At 42.7% G+C, this 22,756-nt stretch overlaps 1 protein-coding gene across 50 annotated transcripts in view; it reads right to left on the reverse strand.

The window, feature by feature from the left end:
• MICAL3 (microtubule associated monooxygenase, calponin and LIM domain containing 3) overlaps positions 1 to 22,756 on the reverse strand; it is a 230,876-nt gene that overhangs the window by 23,742 nt on the left and 184,378 nt on the right. For 33 of the 50 annotated variants that reach the window (XM_083572508.1, XM_083572505.1, XM_083572504.1 and 30 more), the window contains 9 exons: positions 20,021 to 20,083; positions 17,557 to 17,649; positions 16,831 to 16,962; positions 15,552 to 15,643; positions 11,123 to 12,980; positions 8,928 to 9,022; positions 4,806 to 4,856; positions 2,023 to 2,130; positions 807 to 900 (listed from right to left, as the gene is read on the reverse strand). In XM_083572508.1, the coding sequence (XP_083428634.1) occupies positions 807 to 900; positions 2,023 to 2,130; positions 4,806 to 4,856; positions 8,928 to 9,022; positions 11,123 to 12,980; positions 15,552 to 15,643; positions 16,831 to 16,962; positions 17,557 to 17,649; positions 20,021 to 20,083 (2,586 nt within the window). The remainder of the gene's footprint in view (positions 1 to 806; positions 901 to 2,022; positions 2,131 to 4,805; positions 4,857 to 8,927; positions 9,023 to 11,122; positions 12,981 to 15,551; positions 15,644 to 16,830; positions 16,963 to 17,556; positions 17,650 to 20,020; positions 20,084 to 22,756) is intronic. The other 17 variants (XM_083572490.1, XM_083572479.1, XM_083572481.1 and 14 more) reach the window with 3 other exon arrangements.

Below are 22,756 nucleotides of genomic sequence, written 5' to 3' on the forward strand. Positions count from 1 at the left end.
ACATCACGTTGCATAGCAAATTTCACTGGGCATTAAGAAGGGTGTGTGGGCAGAAGACTACATGCAGAGTTTTGGGTTTTCAGTAGCAGTCCTGTGTGTGCAGTAACATCTAGTTCTGCTCTTAATGTCTTTCATCTATGTTAATTCCAAGTACCATTCATTAGACCAGGCCATCAAGTGTAGAGGTTCATTCCATTAACAGCAGATGACGATGACAACAACTGTTTCACATGTTGTATTGAATTTCTGTTCCACACGCCTTGAAGCTGTGCATGATTTTGCAGAGAGCATGTGGTACTTGCTGGGGCTGTTCTGTGATGGTCCCTTATGAGGGTGCTAATGCTGTTTCAAGGCACAGTGAATTAAAAAACACAAACTTATATCAATTACTCTCTTCTCTTTTTCATCTTGGTGGGCAAAGTGGAGGCTTCCTTGCCACAACCAAGTTTTATTTCCTAAAGGAAAGCTAGCAGATGGGTAACCTATATGTATTACCACCTTTTTGCAAGATGCAACTAATAATTGGACAAAACTTTGTCCTGAAGAAGTGAAACGTATTTTCAGAGCAAATGAAACCCAGCTAAGGGATCTTGCCATTTAGGTAGCTTCACAGGCAGAGAAGCCCAAGATCTGATAGAGAAGGGAAATGGTGAATTTTAATTCATTTGTTTAAAAAGATAATTTAATAAAAGAACTTGCAGCTTAGGAAGGGACCAGTCTGTATAGCTAGCACACAGGTTGTTATGAATCTTTGCATAAAAATGTAATAAGAAAAGAAAAACACAAGATGGAAGACTGGAAGGTACCTGCTTCTCCCCTAAGAGCCTTCTCAACAGCGACTCCCCTCTCCTCCAGCTGCCTTTGCTTCTCTTCTACTTGCTCCAGCTGTCGTTGGATAATCTATGGGAAAAGAGGGAAAACAGACACATAGGTCCTCAGTCTCCTGTGTTCAAATGGCAGGATACTAATTTCAAGAATCTCCAGTGTTTCCAAAGCAGACCAGCGCCACCTAAGAGCTGTTCCAGAGGCACACACCAGAGGGGTCTTAAGGTTTTGTAACTGACGATCAACTCCTGGGGAAAAAGAGAGCATTGATGTTTTCCAAACAGTGGCCCACCTGGGAATCCCCCCCCCCAAGTACCTAGTTTGGCAACATGCTCTCCATGTGTCCTTAAAAATTGTGGGTGAAGTATCCAGTGTGTGCACACTATGGGGACCAGGGGCTCGTCTACACTTTTGCTTTCCCCCAGGGAAATCTACTCTTTAGCACTGAATCGGAGCAAACATCAATCAGGTTTCCCATGGATTGACTTTGCTCCGATTCAGTGCCAAAGAGTGGGTTTTCATGAGGCAAGCAGCAGGGCAAACAGAAAACTTCTCAGACATGCTTTCTAGGCATGGGACAAACAAAGTGTGGACAAGCCCTAGATATGTGGGAAGTACTCACACACCTTCCCCCAAAATACCTTCAAATAATTTTGGAATCTTTCATCAAATCCTACCTCTTCCACAACATCTCTTAACCATAACCCCCTACTATATTTGAGTAATATGAATTTGTGTATATTCTTCCTCTTTCCCCAGTGTCCACCTTCCTCTCCTTTGTCTCCATTTGGTCAAAATCTAGACTGAAAGCTCCTCAGGGCAGGGATATGCCTTTTTGTTTGTGCTGCTGTGTGAAGTGTCTTCAGGATATTGATAAGACACACATTCTTCAGTTACTGTTCTGGATCCGTACAAGGCAGAAGTGTACATAGGTATATCACTTGCAGCTGCTCATACAGGTTTCTTACAAAATCGGCACTCCAGGCAGCAACAGGAGAGTAATATGTATCAAACCTTACATGTAGGAAGTGCAGTTAATTATGGGAAAACATCAGGACCATACCACCAGACAGGTCAATGTAATGTGACCTTCCTCAAGACATGCAGTTTTCTGATGCACACTGCAAAGAAGGTTATCTTCTTAAAGGCTCATGAATTTTTCTTCCTGGAAATTATGGATGAAAATTGTGGCTTTACCTGAGCCCTGTGTAACCTCTTCAGCTCCTCCTGCTTGGCTTGACGGCGAGCAGCTTTCTGCACCCGCCTGGTCAGTTTGGCATTGAGCTCATCCTCCGTGTAGGCTTTCTGCAGCAATAAAGAGAGGAATGCATTTCAGTCCCTTACAACAAAGCTGTCAGCCTCAATAAGTAGGAACAGAAGGTGCTACTTGCTGGGCTTTCTTCTCAGTGGGCAAACTGTCAATTTGAGTGCTAATAGTGCAGTGTGTGGGCCTTGGTGCAGAAGTAAGGTGTGAAGGAAAGGCATGAATCAGGTGCAAAGCAGTGATTTAACAGAGAGCTTCCAGTTACAGCTGCATTCTCTTCAATTCTCCTTGTGGCTTGCCCTAAAGATAGGCGGTGTCCCTGATTTCATCAACTTTCTTATAAAGAAGAGAGCCTATTATATTACTTTTTGACCTAGGCGAAGTAAAAAAAATAAACCCATGACCAAATCATCTTACGAAGTAGGCTGAGAGTTCGTTGTAGATTAAAGCACATGGTATACTGCCTATTTCCTTGTGCTACCATGAGACCAGGTTGCAACTCCTACCATATTTGCAACTCCTACCAATCACTTAATCAGCAGGGCATGGAACCACTCAACCTGCATTTTCAAAGCAACAATAGAGGAAACTCATTATCTAAAGGCCTATGTAATGTACTAAAGGCCTATGTAATCACTTCAACCTGCAAGTGGGAATAATGGTGATATGAATTCTTTACTATATTAAAAAGTCAATCCTTAGCACATACAAAACTAGAACGCAACGAGGAAAGCTACGCAAATATCCTTCCGGCTAACAGAAAAACATTCTAGGCAAGCATACAACTGTGAGAGCACCCTAACAGCAGTCTTAAATGGTCAAGTAGCAGTTGTGTCACATGGGTCTGCTGATCATACAACTTAACTATAAATGTGTGGTGTGAACTAGCTCTATGGGGTTATAACCTGCCTATGTCTTCCAGTTTTATGCTCCAGTGTCTTTTAAACATCTTGTCAAAATCATTAATATAAACAACTAGTTTCAAGATAAACATGCAACTTACAGAGTTGCTTTGGGGCTGAGAATTCACATCCATGTTGTAACAAGATGTGTGGATCATGTGTTTTCCTAACCTATTATCCTCCCTTGACAATTCAGAGCAGCCCCTGATTGACACAAATATCCCAGCATCCCCTATTACCTTCATGCCATTTTAAAAAATCAAGTCAACAAGATTTGGGTGGCTGAAATCCTGGTCAGATTAGAGATTGGAAGTCATTAGAGTTACCAGAGTTTATTAGTGCTAAAAAAAATGCTAAATCACAGGAAGATCACTTTGGAGCCCCACTAAGCCCATACCTAACAGTTTCACTGGTAGTTTATGTAAGTATTTGGCCACAGAATGTGTAAAAGTGATGTGTTTGCCCTGAGAAAAACAAATCTGTGAATTGCCTCTTTCATTGCTTTCTTATTCAAGACTCCAACCTGAAACCAAGTGCTACTTCTCATATTATTTTTATATGTTAAAATCCACACTTCAGCAGGAAAACCTGCATTTCCTAAGCTGAGAATGCTGGCACATTTCTTTCCCATTTGGCTCAATGTATGCATCAAGAAGTTGAAGCATATACTACGCCAAAAGAAGAAAACACACCTGGATGACAACTCTCACATTACAATGTGCACGCCTTCATAGATGTGCAGATTTCGACACACAAAATGGTAACATGAGAATATAACCTGTGAGCAGAGTTGGAAGGCATTGCTGCACAACAAACTTGATACTGGTTTCTCCCAAGAATCTCGAGAACTGTAGCTTGCTGAGAAGTCAGTTTGACACATCTAGGTCACACTCACATAGAACTCAAGAGTTCCTTAGGGAAATGGAACAGGTACAAAACCAATTACAGCCACTGATGTGAATGTGCTTAGAATGGGAAGAGGGGCAACTGAGGTGATATTGTGATACCCCCTAAAACAGTATGTTACTTGGACTGCAATTTGGAACCAGCTTTTATCAATAATTCAGAATTAACCAAATGATTTGGAGAACTGTGGGAATGAACACAAGTATTTGCTGAAGTTGTTGTTGTTGTTGTTGTTAAAATGACGCCTGTTTTGTGCACTCTACCTATAGCACTATGTGTATACTTATATTTTTACACTGACTTATATGGAGTGTACAGAAACGTATCAATAAATTATTATGGCCAAGGCTACTGTGTGGCATGGTGATTAGAGTAGAGGACTGCAATTGGGGAGATCCAAGCCCTAATCTCCATTCAGCTCACTGGGTGACCTTCAGCTGATCTCTTCCTCTCAGCTTACCCTACCTATCAGGGTTGCTGTGAGGATAAAATGGGAAAATCTTGTAAACCACCTTGGTCTCCTTGGAGGATGAGCAGAATAAAAATGCAATAAATAATAAAGTAAAATAATTTCAATTTATACCAGATATAAGTAAGTACCTAATATGTCCAGCAAAATACCCTTTAAAACCTTTTTAAAAAGCAACAAACCAAGATCAAGAGGTTTTCTCTCTCTGGTTGATCCTTGATGCACATACTGCATGCATTTCAAGTGAGCATGGAGGTTTAGGATTTGACATTTCCTTGATCAGGTTGCCCTTATTTTTTTTAACCATTTCATACATGCACAGTCAGGAATTACATTAGTACAAACAAAGGCAGGGAGATGGGACATAGACTATAGTTCTGGAAGGTTAATAATGGGAATGCATGCAACTGTGGCCAGTCAATGAGAATGGAGACACTACCTTTGATGCGTATGATCTCTTGAATGCCAAGGCGTGTGGGACGTAAATCGACTTTAAAAGGGGGAGGGGGAAGGAATGGCAAAGGCAAAAATAAATAAATAATAAAACCCACACACATAAAATGGAGCACAGTCAGTTAAACATTAATACGCTGAAAACAAAATGAACAGTAACAAACACAAAGGTTGCTCGAAGTGCAACATGGCACTATGTATGAGGGTGAATGCTTCAGAATCAGGAAACAAATACTTGACCAGGCCTGCACTGCCTGTGACCCAAACCCAAATGCAACCTACACGCCATGTATTGTAGCCTGCCAGAGGTACAACCCTATCCCCTACCCAACCCCCGCTGCCAATTTTGGTAGTCACAGGCAACAGAAAGAGTTGGTTCATCAAACTCTTGGTGCAGTAATATACATGGCTTGGGAGCATTGTTCAGCTTGGGAGATGGCAGGGATCACAACTTGTGGAAGTCCAGGCCAGACCAATTTAGGTACATCATAGCAACAAAGCAGCTGTTTTTAATTAAGAGACGTTATTACTGTTGCTCAGCCTACTGATTCACTATCATAAGCTTAAATGCATGCAGAAGCTTAACTCTCTTTGCTCCTGCATGAACAGTAAAAAGAGGATTACACAGAGCCCTCTCCTTGTTTCACTCTTCTGTTGCTTGCATCCTTGCCTGGGCCAAGGCAGAAGCAAATGGAAGTTTGCAATGCAGGTGGATTGGAAGAAAAGGGTTCTGCAAAGCTTCTGTCACTATTCAGAAGGAACAGTGGAAGGAGGGAGTTTAAAGACAACTATGGCAGTGACAGAGTTCACATGGGAGACAGCAGCTGATCATACCCACCCCCCATATGTGTATCTGTGCTTCTCCCCGGAAGAATAGTCACATAACTATTTCTTGTCTAATGAAACTGTGTATGAATGCCTAGTCTGGCATTCAATTCTGACTCCAATCTTCTACTTGAATTGAGATTTACCTTTACAGACGTTATGGTTTTCCACAGGGCACCTAGGCATCCTTCCACCCTGTTTTCACTGGAAAGCACTCAGTTAAACAATTTTGCAAATGAAAATTTGCACGTGGTGCTGCTTTGGTTAGTTGTGCAGGGCAAAGAGCCAAACAGGCCACTGAAGCCCGGTCAATTACCCTGGAAAACCTTGCTCCTCCCCAAGGCTCCTCCCCATCTCAGAAGTGTTATAGCAGGAATGGGGGAACTACAGCCCTCCAGAAATTGTTGGACTACAACTCCCATCAGTCCCAGGCAGCTCAGCCAAAGGACAGGGATGAATGGTGTCCAGCAGCAGCTAGTAAACCAGAGTTTCCCCATCTCTGTTTCATAGGCTATAAATGTGACTCTTTTTTAAATGAAATGTGATTTTTCAGAACACTGAATTTTGTGCCCAGGTGTTGTTGTTTTTTTGCAGTTGCATAGTATCTTTTATGGAATTGCTTAAAAGCACACATGTCACTCTGCCTTTCAGTACTTTCATAGTGCACTTAATCTTCATTACATAAATGCATAAACACAAAGGGAAAACTGAAGTGCAACCAGAGTTTAGACTTTGGGACCTCCAATATGACACCCACAGTGTCAAACATCCCCCTTAGCATAAGAGCATAAGAAAAGCCTGATGGATCAGGCCAAAGGTTGATCTGTTTTGTAACTAGGAGGGGTCCTCTATAACCATAACAGCTATGACAGTTGCGGACCCCTGCTTTAGACAAAACCTCAGCCTTCAGCAGGCTACCAGAGAAGGAAATATACTCTTGAACAAACGGTCAGATACTAAGTATATCAAATATTTTACAACATCAGCACATACACACATACACTGACCAAAGCTCCAAGAAGCACATATCCCACAGGAAGCTATACCAGCATTTATTTAGAAGCTGCTTCTAGTGTTAGACAGCAGACAAAACTAAAGAGCTAATTGCAAACATTACAGTAAACCACATCAAACAGGCAACCTTTGGGAAGAGGATATGGTATTGCAACAAGAGCGCTAGCTGCTGGGTTTTGGTCTATAAGCAGTTCATGATCGGTCATGTAGCAGAGAGAAGAAAATACTGCCTCAGGAGGCACACACAAGACCATGCCCTTGTATTCCAGATTAGTAATCAAATTAAGACCATCCCACAACACCCTGCCATTCTGTTCTCACAACTCACCAGCATGGAAAACATCGCACTGGGGCAGTGAAGAGCAAAGGTGGCTCTATGAACTACAACTAAGCAATGGGGAACAGACTGCAATTGTGTATTTCTTCCTCACAGCTGCTCCCCTCTCTCCTTCACTGCAGTCAAGCCATGTATTGTCACTGACACAACAATCCTGCAGCCTGCTCCTGATCTCTCTACTGAGGTAAGGGAGCTGCTTTGTTTTATGCATCCCAGCTCAATATCAGAACTGGAGAGGATTAGTTAGTCCATGGAATGTTTAACCATCCTTTCATTCATGTAACTGGAGGAGTCAAGATTGGTAAAATGACCAATTACTTCTACTCTTTCAGTACATATTCCTTCTTGATGCACTCTCAATGCATATTAATAACAGTTCTTTGCTGATGATTAAGATACCTGGAATGTCTGCAATATTCAAAATACACAACAGAACAACCATTAAACACTCCAATGGCAATTTAGAGGTGAAGTAATTCTCACTCTTCATCACATGTTGGCCACCTGTGTGAATCAGATGTGGCAGAAGTGCTAACCAATCCATGCTAAGCAGCTATATGAACGTTGAGGCAGCTTCAGGACTCTAAGCCAGGGATTGGGTACCAAGGCCCTACAGATGTTGTTGGGCTGCAACTCCCACCCTCCCTGTCTATTGCCTATGTTGGCTGGGGAAGGTAGAAGTGGGAATCCCACAACATCTGGAAGGCCACAGGTTCCCACTTCTGCTCTATGCAGACATGAATAAGTAACTGCTTCATGACTTATCAGAACCCACCACATTGTTACTACTACCCTTTCCCATGATGCTGTTTCCAGCATCCCCAGGTACCTCCTCCTTCCTTTGCATCCCAGATGTAATGTGGAACCTGCCAGGAAAAGCCTGAAGGCAAGCATGTGGGAAGTTGGGGGGCAGGGAAGGGTCCAATAAAAAACAACAACAGCTCAAATATAGGTATGTTAAACATGGGAAGAAACTCAGTGTCTGAGTATGAAAGACAGTCATATTTACAAGCTTACATCATCATCCTTGGACAGCTGCCTGAGCTGGTAATTTATCATCCAAGATAAAAGTGGCCAGTCAGAGTGCTTACTCACAAGCAGATCTTTTAGCAGGAAAAACTACAGATTATTTGCTCGACATGCAAATAATCATACTTGCAAATAAGACCTCCATCTTGCCATTTGAAACAGCGCTTGTAGGGTGTTCTTCACTGTCACAAAACTGAACAGTGCAAGGAACTTAGCACCTCTTTGATGAGGTAGTGACTTTCCCATAAAGCTTGGAAACTGAGTCCTAAACCAGTGATATGGTTTGTCGTGAGGTTTAAACCATACAAGCCATTCCCAGTACACATCAAAGGAACAACAACTGGAACAAACATACCAGCTTTGCAAGCTGCATCTCATTCTCAACAGGAGCAATGTGAGATGATAAACTGATGCTACAGATCACACAACTGAGGTTGAGACATAGCCAGTGGAATCATTTAGGAAAGAGATCCAGCATTTCAGGCCGTGAGGATTCCTCAGGAGGACCTATATTTCTGGATCAATGTGTTTGTTCTATACCCCAATGGACAACTGATATAAAGCAATTAAGTGGTCAGCGTGCTAAATATGCATGCCACAGTTCCGACATTTGCTAAAAGTGTGTTTGTATAGATAGGCAGATCATCTGATCTGTGTAGATACCATATATAGTTATTAATAGATGTGAAAAGCAATGTTCTTCATAAACACTGAGTTTTTACAGTATAATTCCAGATATATCCAAAAGTGGGCTTTTGTCTGCAGGTTTCTTCCAGCCCAGATAAGGTAAATTAATAGGAAATATTAAACATTAATCACTTCAGCTTTCCTAAGGTTTTATTATTTATCTTGGCTATGAAAGAGCACAGCTAGCTCAACATTTCCCACCCAATTTAATCTTACCTCTCGCTTGGATCTCTGTGAAGAGCGCTCTAAGACGTCATCGTTGGAGAGGTCAGAGTCCTCAGAGAAGCTTAAGTGTCGACGTAGTTGCAAATCTGCGATGGTAAAGAAACAAATCAGATGACACAGCCAGAGCAGCAGCTGGCATCATAATGAACTTAGATGATGAGTCTCTTGAAGTCTGAAAAAAATAACACACCACCCACTGCGGCTACATTGACTAGAGCAGCTACCCCTTTCTCCCGGAGCAATGCCCTGGCCGTTTGTGATTCCCCCTCTCCATTTTTAATGACGTTCTTTGACATCTGTGTGCTCAATTTCTTTAATGTTGAAGGACACATTTCTCCTCCCTGGTCGCTACTAAATTTATTTCTAACCACATCACTGAGAGCCATGGTGGTGCAGTGGTTACAGTGTCGGGCAGGAACTGGGGAGACTCAGGTTCAAATCCTCACTTGGTCATGAAGTTCACTGGGTGACCTTGAGAAGAAGAAGAAGAGTTTGGATTTGATATCCCGCCTTTCACTCCCCTTCAGGAGTCTCAAAGCGGCTAACATTCTCCTTTCCCTTCCTCCCCCACAACAAACACTCTGTGAGGTGAGTGGGGCTGAGAGACTTCAAAGAAGTGTGACTGGCCCAAGGTCACCCAGCAGCTGCATGTGGAGGAGTGGAGACACGAACCCGGTTCCCCAGATTACGAGACTACCGCTCTTAACCACTACACCACACTTGAGGTACTCACCTAGCCTATCTCACAGGGTTGTTGTCGTGAAGATAAAAAGGAGTGTGTGTTTATGCATCTATGAGTTCAGTGGAAGAAAGCAAATACACACCAGGTTTATCTGTCCCTGTTTTACCTACAGTAAGACTACATCCCTCCTCTTCTATGACATGGGAAAGGGATATCGTGCTGCTGGCATTAATTATAATAATCTGCGGAAGATCTAAGAGTGTGACCTTTTTGCACCTCCACTAGTAACTTTCTCAGATGCCTTGATTTATACTTCTTCAATACTTTTCTTTAAAAAGCAGTGTAGATGTTTTTTGAAGAACAGCTGGGCCTTATTCTTTCCATGCCAAGCAAGTTATCTGGAAGGTATGCTACCAATTAGGCCGATACCATTGCAACTGGAATGGAAGTTTATGAGCTGGGCCTCAAGCTGCAAGTTGTTGAATATTTCTGATTTCGTCTGAGGCACCTTTCTTACTTATTCTCCAGATAATCAACCTGCTATTTTAAAAGTTATAAACTGAGTCAGACAATATATGAGAAAGAAAACCATCAGATCACTCAGAACACTAGCCTTCAAACGGATTTGTCCAAGTGGCTTAAAATAAGAGCAGGGCACAGAACCAGACGCACCTAACCCTAAACTCCCAAGCCTGGTTGACAATGAAGCAGACTGTTCATACTTCACCAGGCTTGAGATGGGAACTGGGGGGAGAAAACGATGACTCATACATCAAGCCTAACACTGCTGCTGATACAAATATCCCTAGAGTCTGGGTGTTGCAGCAAAATGGAAACTCATGGATGTGTCCAGTCATGCCTCACAAAACTAGGCCACGCATGGGATCTTTTGTAGCCCATTTGGAGCACTTGGATAAAACAGCTGCTCCCAGTTAGGCAGGGAACAGTGATAGCACTGGGTAGCTGTGTACTCCTCCCCCAAATGTGCATGTCTGTGAATATGCTGCTTAGGAGTAGGGGGCTAATTCTCAATCATCATCAGAGCAACTGCCCCCCCCAATCCAGCCTCCCACAAGAAAGCTGTTTCAACAATTTCATTTTTAAAAGAGAAAGAGGTTGCAAGAATTGAAGGAGTCCCTGAAAGCACCCACAGAAAATATACATGTGCCTTGCATACATCACTTCAAAGGGAACGTGTGGTGTGTTGTTCGCCAGATACCATCCATGACTGCTTGGAACTGTGGCACATGAACATCCAGAGGAACACATATTCCTATTCCTCAAGCTAAAACTAGAAATCCCATGCTTTTGTAAAATACTATTTTTTCATGCTTTCCTTGTTCCTCTTCTGCTTTTTTATGCTTATCTCTTCCCTCCCCCCTTAATCACCTCCCAAATCACAGGTTACATTGCTCAAATATCTCTTGGGCTCATATTCTGTGCATGGAAGAAATCTGCAAAAGATTTTCAGGTACACTAAAGAATGCAGTCAGTGACACTATACCTGCTGCTCTAACTATTGGAGACGCCTTATGCTTCCCAGAATCCACTGTGGCCCCACTGGAAGGTGTACTAGGGCAGGATTTGTCATCTGTCTTTTTCTTCTTGTCTTTCTTATAGCCAGAGAACACAGACTTCCACAGTGATTTGGGCTTTGTGGCTTCCTCAGCCGCACTGCTGGATTTGTCAGAGAGCTTGCTGTCATTCTTGGACTTCTTCTCCTTTTTGTTCTTGCGGGGGGAGAAGAGAGAAGTCCTTTTCTTACTCTTCCCTCCAGAGCCTTCTGAGGATGTGACTGACCCATCATGCCCACTGGTGTCTGCAAAGGGTGAAAAGAACCTGTCACTACTAGCCTCGTGTTTCAGCGTGGGGCCTTCGCCAGCTTTCATACCCAAATGCTTCTGGGATTCAAAATACAGCTCTTTGGTCTTTGAAGGCATGGTAGATGCCTTGTGCAACTTGGCAGCGCCAGCAGCATTGGCCATCTCCAGCTCTTTCATCTTGCATAGCTGCTTAGCCATGGCATCGCGTAAGGCCTGGCTCTTGATGGACTTCTCTCTGGCTCTCATTCTTTCCTCCGCTAGCTCCTTCGCTTCTGCAGAGACTTGAGGGAGGCCTCTCTTTTGCTGGCTTCCCCCTTCCATTGATGGTGGCCCACCATTCTCTTTAACAAAATGTAGGTGAAGAGACTTCTCTGGCCTCGGTCTACTGGGGGGCGTGTAATATTTTTCATGGATGCTTGAATCCTCAGTCCTCTCATCATAAGTGTCCTCCACGTCATCGGCAAATGGTATCTCATCTACACTCTCCACAAATGATTTCCGTACCTCCTCTCTGGAGGGCTGGGATGGTTCCCTGGCTGGCCGGATCCTTTCATTGGCTGCTGGTGGCGGGTGAGGTGTTTGCATAGAAGCCGGCTTAGACTCAGCCTCATTCTGCCAAGTTGCCTGGTGCCTTTTTCTTCGCAGCGTTGCTGGCTCTTCGTTTTGAGGTGGTGGAGGAGGAGGGCTGGATGGAGGAGTGAGCATGGTGGAATCAGAAGTGTTGAAACTCTGGCTGGCCAATGTTCTCATGTTTGATGAACTGCCCTGAAGACCCAGTCCAGAACTGCTGGACAGCTCTCTCTTAACATCACTCAAATTTTTCAGCTCTCTCTCTGATGGGGATTTTGGAGTCAGCAAAGAAAACTGCTCACTGTCTAGCTTCACTGTGACTGGCTTCTTTGAGGCTGACTGAGGTTTTACAATGTGGATCCCCTTCTCTTCTGAAATACGCTCAGGGGTGTATGTTTTCAGGGGGGCAGACTCAAGGGGGGAAATGGTAAAGCTTGGCTCTGGTCCCCTGCTTCTGTTCACAGGGGTGAGACCCAAACTCCTCCGGATTTCAGCACTCTTCATCCAGAACTCCTCCACAAGATTATTCCTTTTCAAAGCTTCTTCTGCTGTGGTAGGGCTCCCCAATTTTTCCATCTCTCCATCTTGATTTTTTAGGGCAAGCTTGGCCAAAGGAGTGGAGGTTAAGGCTGGGACTGGTTGGAAACACACAGGTTCCCCTGGAGATTGAATGGATGCTTCACCAGAGGGTAAAGGCTGTGAACAAATAGGCAAGGGGGTGGCAGGTGGAGATGCAGGTGCTGCAGGAGTTGCTGGCTGCGTTTTTACAGGTGATGTTGGTGTGATAGTCTCAGGCATTGCAACCGGCTGGGACCGTATTGGAGAGAGTGGTACAGGTGGGCTTTTGACTTTTTGGTCATCAGAGATCTTGACTTGCGCCTCCTCTCCTGGGAGGAACGGTTCAGGGAAAAACCGTACATCGGGGGATTCATCTTTGCAGGGCGCTGTTGCAAGAAGCTCCTCTGAGTCCTACACAGACAGATATAAAACACAGAGCATCATCAATGGAACAAAACACCCATCAGCAGGTTCTAGACCAAGGAGTTCCAAACTTTGTACATATACCAGCTGCTCCATGTTTGCCACAGACCCCTAGATTGTTACGAGCAATTCTGGGAAACATTCTAGAGTGCACACTCTCCTCATATGAGGCACTGGCCAGAGGATGCAATATTGCTGGCTGCAGGGATCTGGATTGCCAGTGTGTCACCTACAGGGAAAGTACTGGGCAAGTAGACCCAAGCAGGATTGAAAAATGGGTGGCCAAGACTGCAAAGGTCCTAAGCGGGAAGAGAACCTAACCGTGGGGGAGAGGAGGACAGAAGAACTGTCCCCATGTTGCAGGTTGGTTTCTCATACTTGGTTATTGCCCCCATGGTGATGGCTGATGCAGAAGTTTGTTTGTGGGGGTGGTAGTGACGTGGGTCCAGCTCAGGCAGCCGCTGCCAGCAATATACTGGTGGTGGCAACAGCAACAATAGCTGAGTAAGAGTAATAGAGTAAAGTGGTGTGGCATCGTTGGTGGTGGCGGTGGCAGCAGGGACGCCTGGGTCTAAACTGAGCCAAGACATGTTGGGGGCATTGACATGGGAGGGGGAAGGTGGCAAACAGACCTGGCACATACACTAGTCGTCCACCAAGGGTGAAGTTCCGCTGACTACAGTGATCTGTACCTAGCAAGAAGCACGCTGGTGAAGAAAAACCCAGCAAGACTGAACCCTTCTGCATTCTGCAGTGCAGTTGGGGGAGCAAGAAAGAAGAAACAATTTCTCCTTCCCTGTCCAAGTTGCATAGGATCTAAAAGAACCAAAATATTAACCCAGCCTCCTGAATTGATTTGGGGCAGGACTGGGGAGCATACACAGCCCTTGTAACAAATCACATTTTCCAGTTATATATATCAGGGTGGATTTTGTTTCTAAGAATTCCCATGCAACATTGGGTACTTTCCACTGTCAGAATTTAATTCACAACCCTAGCTCTCAACAGATTCAGTAATATGATGCAGATCTAAGGGCAGAACAGATAGACAGCTGGTGAATAAGGACCATGAATAAGGACTACAGTACTAGCCAATATGAGTTATTCCTTCTTCAGGCATTATGACAGCATTACTTTTATATCTATTTAGATCACTGTGTACTTTTTGGACATTGTATCACTAACAATTGTCATTCTTGTTCTGTATTTTTTTGAATTTAAGCATTTAAGTTGTGCTAAAAAAAACCACAAGGCACATGGATTGTATTTCATAACACTAGTTCAAGTCACACGAAGTGCCAGCAAAGATGATTGTTGGGTGACTTCTGACACATCCTCAAGGAATGACTGACTCAGCTCTGAATAAGTTGGAAACTTGTCCTGCAACAGACTGAAGTAAAGAAGATTCTGGGAAATGAGGCTTTTACCTACAAATCTATGGGAAAGAATAAAGAGAAAGTCTCATTCTGCCACCGCCCACCCCCCTTGTCACAGAATATAGCCAATTAAAAGTACTGCTTGATTCTAGCAAGCTGTTTCTTAACGTCCAAAGTAAATCAGCTTTTCAAAAAGCTAAGAAAACTCCAGAGCATGAGGTACAAAAGTAAAACATGGCTTCACCTAAGGTGTCAGCGGCCTCACAAATTATACCCATGGCGCGAGAGCCTTCTCTGTGATGGTGTCCCAGCTGGCCTCTTGTCTTGCACTGGACCTTCTTTCATTAGCTTAAAATGATTTTATTTACTCAGGCATTTACAGTGGGGACGGGGCAGTCATTTGAAAGATGTGTATTTTCTGTTGTTCTATAGACATTTAGCTGATGGATGGGACATAAATATTTCAATAAATAAATTCTTGTGAATCAAATGAAGAGTAGTGTTTTCTAAATGCATATGTACTGTGTCCTTACAGAATAATATATGGATGCACTGCGGGCTTTGTTTGCAAAAACAGCAAAAATGAGAGCACCACCAGGGATGAGATCACACCTTCTCCATAGGTAGGTTTGTGTTCCTAGGACTCTAAGTGTGTGGGAAGGGCCTGTCTTGATTTTTGAAATATTCTTTAGACTGCTGAGGAACTTTATGAATAATAAATATTGTTATTAAAAGCCACTATTTGTACAAAAGTACAGTGTTCACAAATGATGTCTCTGTTTTGTATTCTGGATTTTTTTCCCCAAGTACCAAATATAACGTAGGCAGCACTCTCACAAATTCAGTGGCTTCAGCTATCTCAATTAATTTCTTAAAATGCATTCCCATTAATTCTTCACCAATTTTTGTTCTAAGCATATTCATGGCAGAATGTTTGGAACTTGTTTTTATACAGAGATTCCAAACCAATTATTTGCCAGTCCTGTTTCAATGAGAGAAGCACTTCCACGTGCATTTATGTTGCAAGCCAATCTATTATAAATATTTAAATAAAAATTTAAAATAAGCTTACAAATATTTTGTGTATGGAATCAGGGGTTATGATCAAGTTTCTCTTTTAACATTTTACTCAGCTGGGTACGCAAGCAGTAGCTATTAAGAAAATCACAATCCCTTTTCTTACTTCTTTTTCTTCTTCCTTGTGGTTTTCAGGTGGAGTAGGCAGAGCAGTCCTCTCACACGGTGACTGATCAGGCAGACAAAGCTTGCAAGGGTCTGAAGCAAAACCAACAAATAAGTCCATAACTATTTTAAACCAAATGAAGTGCATTGAGTTTACCGCTGCCTCCTTGCTTATTTCCAGATAGTCAACTTGGTACTTAACTTGAACACTACCATTCCACCCAGTTATACAAGACACTCACAGTGCTATGGTCAGTGCAACCTGATGTGATGCATATTACTTGGCAGCAAGTACTATTAAAATGAGTGGAGATTACTCACAAATAGGTATGGACAGGATTGTAGCTTTAGATGCTAAAATATTACACTGCTTGTAGAGGTGTGGCTCATTACAGGTCTTGTAGAGGTGTGGCTCATTACAGGTCAAAAAGAAATATGTTTAGCAGTAAAGGGTAGTTGGACCAGACACAAGGTTAATCCTAGTCTATTCTGCTTCCCATAGTGGCCTCTGAGATGCCTTTGAGAAGTGGACAAGAAGGATTCAGAGACTTAATTGTAGCTTATAGTCATTGATAACCCTGTTTTCCATGCATTTGCCTAATTGCTTCAAAGCTACGTAAGCTAGTGGTCACCACTACATTTTGCATTAGCAAATTCCATAAATTCTGGAAGGGCAGGATGGAAATTAAGCCAGAAGATGACAAAAGAAGCCTTCGTTTCCAGGGAAGATACTAACAAACCCCAAAGGCAAGACGGTAGAAGCGGCTTCCACAAGACTCATGCCAGTCTAAGATGGTTGGCTGTAAGTCGTGGAGTCCTCCTTCTATAGAGCCAAAAGGAAGCCACTGAAACTAGCACCACAGAGGTATCCCATACTGAGAAGACTCCCCAATGTGAACATGGCTCCAGCTAGTACCCCCTTATGAAGCCTGAATATCCAAGTAAGATTAGCTGCCATAAAAATGTCAGATGTCAAGTATTATTCCTTGGCCTTTTATTCTTTTTCTTTTAGGGCTTTTGACCAATCAGGTTTTAAAAAAGCAGCCTAGACTTAAGCAAGACTATCATTCCCATAACCTGACACAACATTTTCCATGTGTACACCTTCATGGCAGCCACCTGCAAGCATTCCCTGAGCAGCAAATGTTCTCTGGCAATTTGGCCACAGATTTACTTAATGATAATGAGAACCATGTATTGTGTGAGAATACTGTACTGCCTGCAGTGCAGACTGCTCAAAACTGCTCGGGGTGTCAGACTTGATGATTAAATTTTGGTACCTTCTGTCTCAACAGAAGGGGCAGCTGTCTCTTCTTCTTCTGCTTCTTCTTTTTCAGAGACTTTCAGCTCCAGTTCTTCTGCCTCTTCTTGATGCAAGCGGCACTCTGCTTCTGCATCAGATGGGATGTCATCTGCTCCCCATTGTTTTTTGCAAGGAAAGGAGAAGAAGAACAAAAACTAAAGGATCTGACATGCAAATCTAGAGTGTCTTTGTGGTAAGATTTCACCTTGCCAACCCAGAGTCAAGAGAGATGAGTGAAGGGAAATGGTGGCTGTGACAGTAAGATTTGAAGGCAATCAGATGGACGGAGGGTGGCTGGCTCACCTTCTGTATCTGATTCTCAAAATGGCCCCCCATTAAAACAATCTGCTGGCGAAGGACTTGGCACATTCTCTGAATAATTAACATATCCTTTATTACTTTTGTATACCCCTTTAGCATATGGCTAGCTCTAGGTCAATATTGATAGCATTAGGTTCTCTCCACTCATCTCAGAAGCTTTCTTGAGCACCGCTAATCCTCAAATGAATAAAACATTACAATTGTAATTACAACTGTCTCCACACATATTCACACGCTGCTAAAACAGCACATGCACTGAGCTCAAAGGTTTTGGGGTTTGCTAAGTCTTGCACAAAATACCACCACTGCACCCGTTTGAGACATGACTTTGTACTATAGAAACTATGTCTGACGACACACTAGGGAGTTCATGGTCCCATACCATCATCCAACTCTGCACCTGTGTCCCCATCTTCAATAGCTTCTGCAGGCTCGGTGCCTGCCTCATCTTCATAGTCATTCTCCTCACACAGGGCTAGAATAAATATGATACATAAAGAAACGGGGGTAGGGGAGAAAACAGATCCATGTAAGTTCAAGTTCTAAGTTGTACTGTGGTCTCTTCAGAAGTCCACTTTTGTGTGTGAAGATCTAAGCACCAGAAACAGTAATATCATGTGATGCAGACTTTGCTGAACTATACGACTAGTTAAAAGTGAGGTGTGCTGTATGTTTGTATGCTGCCCCCATAAAACCACACTTTGCATATTAAACCTAGCATGTCAGAGAGAAAACTATATAGAACATTTTTTAAAAAAACAAACCTAAAGAAAACATGGAAGCATTCAAACCTGTTTGCATTTGAAATGGTAAAGCCAACCATGACTTGCACTATATTACACTACTGATCATGTAGCTCAGCTCACAGATACTTTTAATAGGTTCACTTTACCCATCTCTGCCCTGAAATCGCCTGGGTGACCTCTTATATCATATTTGAAAGTCTATGACACCAGATTTGTTTTCTGTTGGGTGCATTTTGTCTTGCAAAGCAGTAGTTTCAAAGGACAGTTATATCTGGCATATGTTTACCAGACTTTGGCTGGTCTGTGCAACTATCCAAAGCAACCACTGGTTGGGTAAGCTGGAATATAGCATCTCAGAGACAAAAAGAATTGGCGCTAAGTGATGCAACATTTTGGAACAGCCTCTTTAAAAAATGAAATTTTGTAATTGCCCAAGCTATCATGCAATTTCCCATGACTGCCCTGTTAACATTATCAAGATATACTGATTTTATTTATTTATTGAATTTATATACCGCCCTATGCCCAGAGGTCTAAGGGCAGTTCACATAATAATCTCAGGCCAATTCGCAGAATAAAAATAAAGACCTCAGAAGTCAGTGACATGTTTAATGGAGATACAAATTGGGAACACGTTGGTGCAAACATATATTGGTGTGGTGGAGAGACGTACCTATTCACAGTTATTGTACAAGTATGCATTTACACACACTAGGCAGTTAAAGATGAAGTGCAAAGGGATAAAAGCTGTCACACCAAAATTTGTGAGCTATGCACTACTGTAGCCAGAAACGAATGGAGCCAACATTTTGTCCAAGTTGGTCAGCAGCCACAACTGGGTAAGGCGGTATGCAGCCGTCCTGTAAGCTCTGCTGTCAGAAGCAAAAGGTTTTAGAAATGCACTAACTACATTCATGCAAAACTCAGGTGCCAAATCTCAAGTAATCACTTTTCTATTATGCAAAATTAAGTTTCTAGCTTGTAGAAACCTGGTTCTTCTTTCCTAAAATGCCCTCAGTGACAGGGGTTATTCTGAGTAATAAGTGCAGGGGGGGAGTAGGGCATTTTCCAGATGTTTTAGACTGCAGCTTCCTTCAGTCCCAGACAGCATGCTAAATGGCCACAACATCTGGAGAGTGCCATGTTGGCTACCCCTGATCCAGAAGATGGTCTGGCAAGAACAGCTAACATATTCCACTCTTCTCTCAGATTTTAGGGTTACAACAAGCTTCGGTTTGTTAAAGCATTTTCTCCTCTTTGAAATGATGCCAAATTCAGGGGGTGCCCAGGTCTCTCTCAGGAATAGAAAAACTTAGAAATGCACAACTAGGGGCCGCTGTAAACATGATGCTTCCAAGTCGCTGTGATATCTTCCAGCCAGGTGCCTGGGACTACACACTGCTCATGTCTGCCATATGCACATGGGCTATTGTAGCATAGTGGCTGTGAAGAAAATGTCTCTAATCCAAATGTCACCTCTGCTATGAATTCAGAGGAAGCTATAAGGCAAGCTATCATCTCTTAAAATGAGCTGACATCTACAATGTGGGAATAATCTTAACCTATTTTACAGGATTAATGAGAAAAAGATTAATGATAGAAAAATGTGAAGTAACTTGAACCCTTTGCTGTATAATGCTATATAGTTCTATATAAATGGCCTTATTATTATCATTTGCATAAAACAACCTTCAAAACATAGAGGCATCTGCATAGCTTCTTTGAAGTGCCACATACAAGAAACGTTAGATTTAAATTGGTCCTAATTTCCTACTGCACAAATGAAAAATCTGTTTCCTCCTCAACAACAGCTGCAGTTCCTTCATAATACACATGGACCTCTTTTTTGTTTGGCCTGCCTTGGGAGAGGTTAACGTGGAAGCCTAGTTCATGCAAGAATTAACCATCTCAGTGAGACATGCAGCCCCCTCCCTTCTCCTTCCTCCCCAACCCAGCATGCAGTAGCACCAAAGGCATAGATAGCTCCATGGTTAAAAAAGGGCCAGCAGCTGGAACACTAAAATTCCGGGCAGGTGGTAGCACCAGCAGTGGCGGGCAGGGTTACTTGTGAGCTGTAAAACAGAACATCAGCAAAACTACCTCCTGGGACTGCTTCCAGCCACGCCTGCACTGCCTCGTGGCGTATGGAGGGAAGGTCCGATGCTGAATTAAAATAAAATAAAATAATAATAAATTTCAAAGCAACGAAACAAATACTTTGAAAGTGAAAACATCTGAAACGGAAACATCAAGGGAGGGAAACTTCAAGAAGTGCAGACAGACCAAGGAGACACCAAACACAGGGAAGACCAGACTCAAAAGTCATCCCACCCCCTGCTCTGAAAGGCGGGGGGTGGGGGGAGAAAGATGAAGTATGAATCCTTGAAACATGAGTAATTGCTGCAGTGGTTTTTGCTACCCACCTGCAAGGAAAGGTGGTGCAAAGATGTTCGTTTCTGATAGCAGATGAATCCTTGTCCGAGCTCTGGATCAATCAAGCCTCACTTAAGACTACTGCTGGCCATTTCTTGTCATTCAAATCACAACAGTCCTGCAAAATGTAACCCTTTCCCTATCTGCATTATGTCCCCACCTCCCCTTGGATGGCTGAACTGATCCTTCAATTCCCACGCATTTATTGCATTAAATTGTGTTAAGTGCTGTATCAACTTTTCCCAAACTGGTGCCTTCAAATATTTTGGATTACAACTCCCACCAGCTCCATCACAGTGGCAAATGGCCAGTGTTTGTGGGACTTGTAGCTGAACACACCTAGAGGGTGCCAGGTGCAGTCAGGTAGTCAATGGTCTAAGTCCAGCACAGAGTTTGACTTACTTAAACTCAAGGATTTCATTGGGTTTATGTATGCCTAACTGTTGGGTTTAGAACAGTGTCCTCACACCAAAGGCTCTTCAGTTCTCTGTGTCTTCTGCCAAGCTCATCTGTTACAGACTCATTTGATGCCTGCATTACCCAGAATACTGTTCCCTATTTTCTAATAGCCCTTCAAAGTCATCAGGTTCTTACTTCTCACACCTGACAAAGCCTTTCCTGTAGAACTGTAGACAATACAAAGGAGTGACTTTATGTCTAATTTACCATCTTCTGTATGGTACTCCTTCAGCAAGTCCTAGTCTCTTTTCACCATTATCTTGTATTTGTTATTTATGTGACAAGGAAGAGTGCTTTTATACTAATCTGTGGACAGAAAAGCAGCTTACAGTTTATAAAAATCAAGATGGTGAATAGGATAAGAGGAAAGAAAACTCAGAAGATTCCAAGAAGGGCACACAGATTCAGATTCTAGGTCACCAGTGAAAGTTTATGTAACACACTCATGTGGAATAAAGCAAAAACAAACATCTACTTCTGTTATAAAATTTCCTAGGTCCTGAGATTTACTGGCATTCCAAGTTCAATTTCTAATTTTATTTTACTTTGAGAAATAAGATCTCGGTGTTTGGGACTGGGCCTTCTCAGTTTTGGCCCTGTAACTTTAGAACCAGGAAAGAACAATTCCCTTGACCTAAAGAGGTTTGCTATAAAAAAAGTTTGAGACTTTCTGAGACAGACAGATCGAATATGCAGTTGGATGATGAAAGGCATGGCTGAAGACTAACAGCACCTATGTGAGGCTTCCAAAAAAACAGGAAAATTCTGGCTGGGAAAATTATGCAGCCAGAGGTTGAAGGTTAGGCATTTCCTGACATCTGAAATGTGTAGTGGTAAAGTGGAGTGAAAAGATAACCTTTCTCTTGCAAAGTGTCTACATGACCTGCTCTACTTAGAATTTATTTTAAATACTAATCAAACAAAGTACATCCATTAAAAGTTAGTTCTATATTAGAGGGAAGACGAGACACTGCAAATCATTTGGAGAATATAACCAAAACTGAACCTAAATGGACTACAGACCCTGACAGCTTTGTAGCAGCAACATACAGTGGTACCTTGGGTTACAGATGCTTCAGGTTACAGACTCCGCTAACCCAGAAATAGTACCTCAGGTTAAGAACTTTGCTTCAGGATGAGAACAGAAATCATGCTCTGGCGGCACAGTGGAAGCGGGAGGCCCCATTAGCTAAAGTGGTGCTTTAGGTTAAGAACAGTTTCAGGTTAAGAACGGACCTCCGGAATGAATTAAGTTCTTAACTAGAGTACCATTGTACTGCTCTCTGAATACTAGGCACATGATGAATCCCTGCAGCTGAAGAATTACCTAGAGAGAAGTCTGGAACCCACTGCAAGAGGACAGTAAGAAGCTGCACAGTTATTGTGCAAAGCAATTACTTTATGGGAAGTACCTTAGCAACACAGACCTGGAATGACATAACAAACATCAGCTCCAGGCAATGGCAAAGGCAGGCATTTCCTGGGAGCTCTGAGCATAGGAAAGGGCCCACTATCTCAACAGCAACAGGTTTACTTCGCACAGAAAGTCAGAGGCAACGCAAGAGAATGTTCAAGTTTCCATGCCCTGCTTTTTTCTGGTTAACGAGGCCCACAGAGAATGCTCTGTATGGATTTCCCCGCAAATCCTGCATAGACGAAGGAGCATTGAGCAACACCTCTTTAGCTACAGGCAAGATACTTAAAAGCATTCAGTTTCAGCTTTTAAAAGAAATTATCCAAGGAAGAAGAATCCAGAACTCTCATAGGCAATATTTGTCTTATACTTAGGGAATTTCCCCTAACGTTTAAGGAAGAGCAACCTTCTTAAAACTTAATTATTTAGCACTGCATTCTCTATTCTTCTTCAAACATTTCTCAGTCATGCAGTAGATATAAATATATTTAAATAAATGCAAAAGTAAAACTTTCCTCTTCACAATGAAT

This window comes from Podarcis filfolensis (genome assembly GCF_964270895.1).
Source record: "Podarcis filfolensis genome assembly, chromosome: 10".
In the NCBI taxonomy this organism is placed as follows: domain Eukaryota; kingdom Metazoa; phylum Chordata; class Lepidosauria; order Squamata; family Lacertidae; genus Podarcis; species Podarcis filfolensis.